Source organism: Elephas maximus, chromosome 25, assembly GCF_024166365.1.
Source record: "Elephas maximus indicus isolate mEleMax1 chromosome 25, mEleMax1 primary haplotype, whole genome shotgun sequence".
Taxonomy (NCBI): domain Eukaryota; kingdom Metazoa; phylum Chordata; class Mammalia; order Proboscidea; family Elephantidae; genus Elephas; species Elephas maximus.
Genome location: NC_064843.1, coordinates 68,813,531 through 68,823,121, shown reverse-complemented (window position 1 = coordinate 68,823,121; position 9,591 = coordinate 68,813,531). Strand labels below are relative to the sequence as shown.

At 44.2% G+C, this 9,591-nt stretch overlaps 1 protein-coding gene across 1 annotated transcript; it reads left to right on the top strand.

Moving 5' to 3' along the window:
- Positions 1-1,097: 1,097 nt before the first annotated feature.
- Positions 1,098-2,196, top strand: LOC126067128 (defensin-5-like). The gene is made up of 2 exons (XM_049868704.1): positions 1,098-1,293; positions 2,084-2,196. Exons 1-2 carry the CDS (start codon positions 1,122-1,124, stop codon positions 2,194-2,196), a joined length of 285 nt encoding a protein of 94 aa, XP_049724661.1. The 5' UTR covers positions 1,098-1,121.
- The last annotated feature ends 7,395 nt before the right edge of the window (positions 2,197-9,591 follow it).

Below are 9,591 nucleotides of genomic sequence, written 5' to 3'. Positions count from 1 at the left end.
GCTTGTAACTACAAAAGTTTAGAAATAACCAAATTGTATTAATTTAATGGTATTTTAATAATAAGAAATATAGTTAATAAAGTCTATAGAAAATAGTTAAATTATGGCATATGCAAGCACTGGAATACTACAAAGCTCTTTTTTAAAAAATGAGACAGATCTATGTGCGTCGATATACAGTGGTATATCCAAGCTTTAGCATTAGGTGAATAAAGTAAGGTGCGAAATGATGTGTGTGATTGTTAATAGTGGTGGCTTTCTGGCGCAAAGCTGAAGAGCTGGGCACAGGTATAGAAGACAATGTTAATTTTTTTACACATTACTATTTCTACCTTTTGCATTTCATTCTATGTGCATGAATTAATTTTCATAAAAATTTCACAGGCTCAGAATGAAGCTGTGTATACATCAATCAGGCTGATATTTCTCAAAGTGGGGAGTTGTAACTCGTAAACATTTAATGTGTGTCCATCTTTTGGCTTTAGTCTGACCATTGCATTACCTAATATCCTACTGGCCCTGAATGTGAAGTTCGTTTTACCAGAAGCCTGACAGGGTCATTGTCCTTTCCACACTAGTACTGACAGAAGCCTACTCTCCTTATAACCTTGAAATCCTCCTCCGTGGCAGGATTAGTGACCCTTGAATCCTGCAGTGAATTAACACTCTACTCCATTGGGGCCTGGTCTGGCCCAAGGGTCTAGAGCTCCAGCAAGGCCCACCTTCACAAAAAATTTTTTTCCCTGAGCTTATCGAACGAAAGCATTGTTTCTCTTCTTTTTTTCAATATTAAGAGGTAAAGATTCAAGCAGATGGGCAACAGGAAAATACATCAGGCCCTTATCAGCGTTGTCAACATACACTAAGTGCAGACACTAGACATACAGACCTTTGGTGCAATTACAGCAGCCAGAACAGAGTAACATCAAAGCACCTTGAGGGCAACAGGCAGCCCTCAAACACCATCCCCGGAACAAATACACACCTTCTCTAACTGGATCGCTCATCTCTGAGCCTTCTCCTAACAGACGTATAAATACTGGCTGACTCTCTTCACTCGCCAACACGCTCAGGCTCCTGCTCTGCCATACAGGACGCTGACCTCCAGGTGACTCACAGCCATGAGGACCCTCGCCCTCCTCGCTGCCATTCTCCTGCTGGCCCTCCAGGCCCAGGCTGACCCACTCAGACAAGCGGATGATGAGGCTCCAGCCCAGGACGAGCCTGAAACAGGGGACCAGGACATGGCAGTCTCCTTTGCAGGAGATGAGCGCTCAGTCCAAGAGGCTTCAGGTGAGACCCATGTGCTGTAGGGGGTTCAGCTCCAGTTGTGTCTCAAACTAACCATAAAATCATTGGAAAACAAAAGCATTGGTGTTAGAGGCTCTTCCGGGGCACCTCAGCACCAAAGGATTTGGTTCCATAACATGTATGAGTAAAACTCAGACACGTCAGCTAGAGAGGTGACCCAAGGCCTATTAGAGGAACTTGTCATACATGGAGGCTGTGCTTGAAATGAGAGGTTACCAGCCCTGAGTTTGAGACGCCTGTTCTAGGGAGTGGGGGCCACAAGTAAATGATAGACTGGGACTGGGGAAGCTATGACTCTGCATGACAAACACATAGTAAGATTTCTTTTGATTTATGACAAAAATGTAAATTCGCACCATCCTAAGAGGACCAGTACTATGTCTACTGTAAGTGGACATGTGGCTTCTGAGCGTATCTCTATTAGTCTGGCTCTGCTGCTCCTTTCCTCCTTGCCCACTCTGCCTGACACTCCTCTTCTTTCCCCAGACCTTCAGACAAGAGCCATCTTCTATTGAAGAATCAGAAGTTGTCTTTACCCTGAGCACAGCATTGCTACCTGTGATATCAGAGAAGGCCTCTAATCCTGTGTGGCCAACGTTTGCTATTTATAGTTATTCCTGTTTACCCTGTTGAGGTTGATCACTGCTTCGAGTCCTAATTTAGTCAACACGGCACAACCGCTCAACCCAGTGCATAACTTCCCCAGGATTCTCTGCTTACTACCCATCCCTGACTTAGTATTCAATGCCTAATGCTTCCTCTGTTTCTCCAGGCCTAAAGAAGACCATTATCTGCTACTGCAGAAGTGTACGGTGTCTTAGCTCAGAACGTCTTTCTGGATTCTGCAAAACCAAGGGTATTGCCTACTTATTTTGCTGCCGTTGAGCTTCAAAAACAGAGACAAAGGAGTTCATGATTTGCTTTGAAGATCTGTAAGAGGATTGTTATTATTCCTTGTACCTTGTCCTCAATTTCCTTTCCTTATCCCAGATAAAGTCCTTGCAGCAAGTTCTCTACCTGTGTGCTTTTTTGATGTTTGATATGTATATTAATCTGAACTCGTTAGACTTCTACTTCTCAGGGAAAGGCACCACCGTCTTTCCAGAGCGTTGGAGTATTCCCGTTGAACAGGCCCAGGTCTACCCTTTAAGGCCTGGAGTTTTATCAGCTCCACTGAAACAACTTTAATTAAGATTGCGATGGGTTGTTAACAAAGACATAACAAGCGGAAGAACAATCATAAGGCAACCACACTATGATACACTCATTATTTTTTATATAGCCACATATAGTAAAAGTTGGATTTTATGTATAAAAAGTTGGCTTCATACAGACCAATGAACACGCACAACTTCTGAAATGCACTTTCTGCCATGCACTCTCCTGGGTTGCCCTAAAGTTGCAGAGAATCCCACATTTCCTATATAGCACAGCCTCGGATGGACAGCCAGGCAAAATAAGGTGAGAGAATGTAGTTCTCCAAGCAATCTGGATGTCCTTGTTGGTGCTGCAGAGTGCCAACGTCCTATTATACAAAGCATTATTCCCACCAATGACTAAAGGCAGGATAACTGGGTCTGGAGAAAAGGATAGCAACAGTAGTGCCCTCTTAGAATAAAGAGAGTATGACTTGGTTGGGCGTAGCTCCTCTTCTTCACCCTTGTCTCCGATTACTTTCCACCTCAACAAACACAGCGTTTGAGGACGGCATCCTTTACAAACTTGTCTTCCTCTTTCCTTCCAAGCCCCTGTACACAGGGATCATGTTGACAGCCTAAACACAGTATCTCTGTAGAGAACCGTGTCTGACACCAAGATCTCTGTCCTGTCCTGTGACACCCCTCCTTCCCCCAATTTCACACTCACACTGAACACTCATCCACAGTGTCCCTCAAACCTCATCATGAAGCCCTGGTGAAGAGTCTAACATAAGCCCCAGACTCCCTTCCATTTACTGTGGATCTAGTATTTCCAGTTTATAATTTCACGACACATGTTTGGAAACAGAATATGTAGCTCAAGCCATGGTTATTCCTAGTGGGGCCACTGGTTAGATACCCCAGGAAGCCCTAGAGTGACAGAAAGACTACAGTCAGGGAAGTTAGGAAAGAAAGGGAGAGTGTTTCAAGTGCGAGTGTTCACTCATAATGCTTGTCTTGGGGAAAACAATCTGATTGGGCCCAGACCCTGGCGTGACCACCACCACCACCAATAAATGTTGACACCCCAAGAGAAGGGAACAAAGAGTCTCCATTTCCACTCCACCCTGACATTGAGGCTGGTCCCAGCTGAAGAGTGTGCCTGCCTGAGGAGCCAGTACAGGGGTCCAAGAACCACACTGAGGTACCCCACGACTGGGCAAATCCCGACCTGGATCTCAGAGAGCACACAGTCGGTCCTCTGGGTCTGAAACAGAAGTGGCTCCCTACCTCTTCCCATTGTGCAAGAGTGAAGGTCAGATGAAGACTGGGGTGGGCTCAGGATGTGCAGGGCACACTCTCTCCTTTGGGTTCCAGTAACTGCTATTGACTTGACGTTCTGTGGTTTCTGAATTAACTCCATACATTGTTTCTAAGTTATTAACCGGAGCAGGGCATTGGCACTTGCTGTTTTCTCTGCCAGGAAGGTGCTTTAACCCAGAAATCCACATGGCTCGCTCCCCCAGTTCCAGAGGATCTTTACTGAACTTCCACCTTTTCAGTGAGATATTTCATGACTCCCCTCTTTTAAGTTACGACACATTCCTCTTGCAGTTGTCATTGTCTTTATAGAACTTAACACCATCTCATGGTCTATCCGTTTTACTCTTTTACTTTGCGTGACATTTTCCTCCTTAGACTAGAATGTAAGCTTCATGCTTGGTTCATGATAACTGCCTAACACATAGTAGGTGATCAATAAAGTATTTTGATTAATTAATTATTTTTCTTCAACATCATATAAACCAAAAACCCAAACCCACTGCCATCTAGTCAATTCTGACTCAAAGCGACCTTATAGGACAGAGTAGAACTGCCCCACAGGGTTTCCAAAGAGCACCTGGTCTATTCAAACTGCCACCCTTTTGGTTAGCAGCTGTAGCTCTTAACTACTACGCCACCAGGGTTTCCCAACATCATATACCACAGGAAAATCGGGGTGGGGAGGCTATGAATAAGTATGGTAGTGCAAGAGTGAGTCTTGCAAAGGCAGGTATTTTAGACATAACACTTTTTTTTTTTTGCTAAAATCACTGAGCTCTGCTAATGTACTGGTAAAAGCCTAAGAAGAAAAGTGAAAGGGATCATAAGAGAAAAATTGCTCCACTCTAACTCAAGTTTTAAGGTCACCTGGCGGGCAAGACAGAACACAGGCACACACGGACAACATGACCACGAACGCCACTGGGAGGACTCTGAGGAGAGAGAGACAGGGTCATTGCCTTCATAGAGACATGGAGCAGAATTCTCCAGGGCCTGAGCCTCTCCAACTCTCCAGCACTGAGTGGAATCCAAAAGGCAATCACAATGTTGGGACCAGGGATGGGCAAGGAGGCAGACTTTCTGTGCCCTGTAACCTCAACTGACATGAATATTGCTACAAAGCATCCTGTGTTCACTGAATTCTTTAAATCACTCTGTGTTCTGTGTATAAAAACCACCATCTGGGCTCAGTCATGCTCTGCTCCTGGAGTTTCGCACCTGCTTTTTCCTCTTCCTGCAACACTGCTCCGAGACTTTGGCATGATCCCTGGCTCCTTCAGATCTTTGCTCAGATGTGATATTCTCAACAAGGCCAGCACAATGATCCTATCCGAAATAGCACTCACCACATGCCCGCTCCACTTGGCACTCCAGATCTCCCTTCAATGCTTCGTTCTTTTTTTGCAAAATGGTCATCGTCTTCATAGCCTCAGTACTCATAAAATCTCTGCTTACTCACTAAAATATAACTCCAAAGTTGAGTGATTGCCACTCTCCATGGCTTGAATCCAGTAAGGCTGTTCATTTGGTAATCTTCCAGGTGCAAGTAGAGGCAGGAACTGAGAGAGCTGACAGGGTCGACACTCAGGGAGATTCTGGGGCAGAGGACAAGGATGCTGCTATCTCCATGTCAGAGATTAAATCTCTGCTCAAGTGTTTCAGGTGAGAGAGAAAAAGCCCAATGCACTGTGAGGTGAAGTCAGACATTCTGAAGTTGCTCCCTACCCACCAGTACTTACAGAAATCACAACAGGAAAGGAACGCACAGAAAAAAAGAAGAAAGAAACTGTGGGAGTAGCTGTTCAAGTCCACACGGCCCTACTCATATTAGGGGAATCTGGTGCTCACTAAGCAAAGCAGCACTAAGCACAACCACATGAGCCAGTAGTACAGGGTGCTACTGTTGGGAGAAGAGTGGAAGTAGCGATGCACGCCATGGATGCACAGATTTTCTCGTGTTCTGCCTGGGGCTCTGAGCTCTGTTTCAGTGGCTGTAACACACGCACCAACACGGAGTCTCTATCAGTGGCCCCATTTAATGCTACAATGTGTGTGTGTCGGGGAGTGGGCACAATGAGATTCTCCTAGGTCTCCCTTTTCATCGTTCACATGCAATACCACGTAGCAAAGGGTAGTGGATAAGAACATGGACTGGCCCAGGCAGCTCAGGTTTGACTCCCAGTTTTGCCCTTACTTGTTAAGCGACCTTGGGCAACATACTAACCACCCTGATCCTAAGTTTTAAGACCTATAAAATGGATGTTAATCAAATTATCTGCCTCATAGTGTTACCGCATAGAGTAAATGAGTTAAGATACGTAAATAACTTAGGCAAGTCCCTGGTGCATAGAAGTATTACTATTATTATGTGACTTACGATGCTTTCAGCTGAGAGTAATAGAATAACAGAATGCTCAGCTAAAGGTCACTTTGAATACAAGATTCATGGAAGTTTGGGTTTCTGTGGTTGGTTTGCTTGTTTCACTTATCAAGATGTCCAGAGGTATAAGCAGTCCAGGGTTAGTTCAGTGGCTCAGCAATGGTATCAAGGACCAGGCCCATGCCATCCTTCCAATCCACCATTCCCAGTATCTTTGTCCTAGGCCTGCCACATCTCAGCCCCATGGTGGCTACATGGCTTCAGAGCATGCATCCTCATATATGTGGAATGAAGTCAGGAAGAAAGAAGATAAGGAAGAGAGAGCTTTTCTAGTACATCTTTGTGAGAATTACCCAGCAAACTCCCTTTTATAGCACATTGGTCAGAATTAGGACACATAGCCCAATGCCAGAGAGGCTGGGCAGTAACACATCTGCCATATTCAGCTTTTATCATGGGAGACAGGCTTCATCCCAAAGAAAGAAGGGTTTGGGAATTTTTTTTGAGGGGAAGGCACAACTTTTCTAAGGCTGGTCAAAGCATGAGCACCACCTACAGCCTGAGCATCTGACTCAGGCATCTCCAGTTCGTAAGGGCATGTATGAACTGACAGGTTGTCAGTTTAAGCTATGACACAGTCCCTAGGGGAGGACACCTGTAACATACAAAAGGAAGTGCTGAAGTGAGGGTGCATCTTTAGGCTGATGGGGAAGAGACAGCCTTCTCAGGATTGTTGTTGGTTGCCATCAAGTCAGGCCTCAACTAATGGAGACTCCATACACAAGAATTTTTCAAATAACTCCTGTTAATTGATCTTTCTGATAATTAAAAGTATTTGAGGAGGAAGGAGCAAGATGGTGAATTGAATGGATGCTCTCATTTACTCCCCCATAAACTAACCCACTGAACAACAAATCAAAACAAGTGAACTGAAAACTCAGAAATCCAGATGGCAGCTGAGGTGTTGGAGAGTCAGGGTGAGTCCAGAAGTGTGGGAGAGGAGGGGCTGGGACTTCTCAGAAGGTAGGAGAACCTATCTGCTCACATGAACAGCGCTCTCTCATTGCAGCCATTTTGGGGTGAGGCTGGCAACACCCCAAACAAGGAACACAGAAAGGGAACTAAACTGAGGAAGCTGTAGCGGTTTTTTTTTTAAGGTGGTGCAAATTGGCCATGGGAGTTTGCAGCCTGTGCAATTGGGAGGGGGCGAAGGGAGATAGTGCTGCTGTGAGAAAGTGCTGTTGAATCTTGCTGAGGCCGGAAATGGACGGATACCGGCAGGAGGAAGTTCAAGGGCAGCAGGTGAGGGAATAATTCAGACTAGCGGGTAACACAAAGGGACACCCACAGCAGGACACCGTTGTACGGCCTGTACAGGGGCACCTGTGAGGGAAAAACAAAGAAAGCCCCCCACCTCCACGCCAGGGAAGTCGAGCACCACCACCACATCAGCATCTGCGACCAGCTAAATCACCCCTCCCTTGTGTGCATATTGAATTCCAGAGATCAAGCAAGCATCCAGGATTCCTCAACCAGCACTGACATAAACTTAAGGATAAGAGTGCTCTGTAGTGGTTCTCAGGAGAATTTACCAAGCCTGCTGCCACTGGGTTGATTCTGACTCATAGTGACCCTGTGGCACTGAGTGGAGCTGTGCCTTGGGGTACCCAGGGGTGTGAGTCTTGCAGAAGTGGGCTGTTGCATCTTTGTCCCACAGACTGGTTGGTGGGTGTGGGTCCCAGCCTTTTGGTTGGCAGCTGGGTGCTTGGACCCTGTGGCAACATGGTGTCCAACCAGACAATTTTCCCACAAAAACCAGAATATAAAATTTAAAGTTAAAAAAAAAAAAAAGGGTAACAAAATCACCCACGTTCAACAAAAAAATAGTGAAACACACAAAATCACAAGAGAAGGACCAGTCAAAAGCAAATCATGAAGCAGAGGAAATTTCTCCTATAAAGACCAGAATAATACAAAGAATTGATAATTTACAAATACTTGTGGTATTTGAAAACAGAAGACCTGGGTTTCAAGTCTAGCTCTAATAAATCCTTGCCATTAACCCTTAGAGACAACATTTAAGTCCTATGAACTTCAATATATTTTTAAGTAAAGCAAGAGTAAAAAAAAAAAAAAAACCATTGCCATCGAGTTGATTCTAATGTATTATTTCAATTTATTTTAGGATGGATATATATTAATTGAATAACTACTATAGGTCAGGTAGTGTTCTCAGGATATATAGAAATATCTACTGTACTAATTATAGTTAACATTTAGTGATTACTAAGTACTTTTCATCTAGTATTGTAATTCATTATCACAATGACCCTATTAAGTAGATATTGACATTCACCATTTTTATACAAATGGAAAAATGAGCCTTTGAGAGGTTGGAAACCCTGGTGGCATAGTGGTTCAGTGCTACCGCTGCTAACCAAACGGTCAGCAGTTCAAATCTGCCGGGCGCTCCTTGGAAACTCTATCGGGCAGTTCTACTCTGTCCTGTAAGGTCGCTATGAGTCGAATCGACGCTACGGCAACGGGATTGTTTTTTTGGTTTTTGAGAGGTTAAGTGCCTTACTCAAAATCAAAAGATTAAGCAACAGAGCTGATGCCAAATCCCATATACTTAACACTACCATATAAACTCTCTTAATTTTTCTGAATTCTGAAGTACTAAACCTATGTAAAGGACTGGGGTTATTTGTATTCTGAACCCAGAATCACTCAGGTGCTAATGTTCAATAGATATTTGCTGACTGGATCCTGCCTTGGGATTTTATATGAAACTCCTAGGACCTGATTTATTTTCCTTTCCCTCTCAAGTAGCTGAGGAATAGAAATAGCCATCCAAAATTCTCATTTGCAATAATTTTTGAATAGATACCATTATTCACAGGAAACAATGGCTGGGAGTAGTATCAACCTGTCCACAGGCTGATCTATTAAAGTATACTATGTCCAACAGGATTGGCCCATCGATGTATCCAGGATGCATGGTCTTGTGAGAAGAAAGAAGTCCTCAGAACAGACCCATCTTGGGATTCAGGACCTCTGAGAAAGGAAAAGAAATATCCCTATGTGTGTACAAATTAGTTGGGTGCAAGAACAGAGATAATGGGCCATTCATTGGAAGTAGACTTCTGTGTTTACATTGCAGTGTTTGTTCGTGTGCTTTTGTGTGGAACAAGATTGTGGCACAGTGGAGCAGGTGAGAGGGAGAATAAACCACATAGAGTTTCCTTGTTGTCCTCAAATGCCTTTGATGTTCTCCTGATCTAGCAGCTCCAACCATGGCCAAGTTTCCTATCTGTTTGATGGGCATTTGTATGCACCGTTCAGATGTCAAACTGATAAGAATCCCGAGAATGCTCCTTGTTCCACATCTGCCTGCATATTTGACTTTCACAATGCAGATATCTTTAAGATACCTAT

What these genes read in the sequence shown, in the direction of transcription:
- LOC126067128 (XM_049868704.1), top strand. Translation starts at nt 1,122, where the DNA reads ATGAGGACCCTCGCCCTCCTCGCTGCCATTCTCCTGCTGGCCCTCCAG. An exon ending in CTCAGTCCAAGAGGCTTCAG is followed by an intron (nt 1,294 to 2,083) that starts GTGAGACCCATG and finishes CTGTTTCTCCAG; the next exon opens with GCCTAAAGAAGACCATTATC.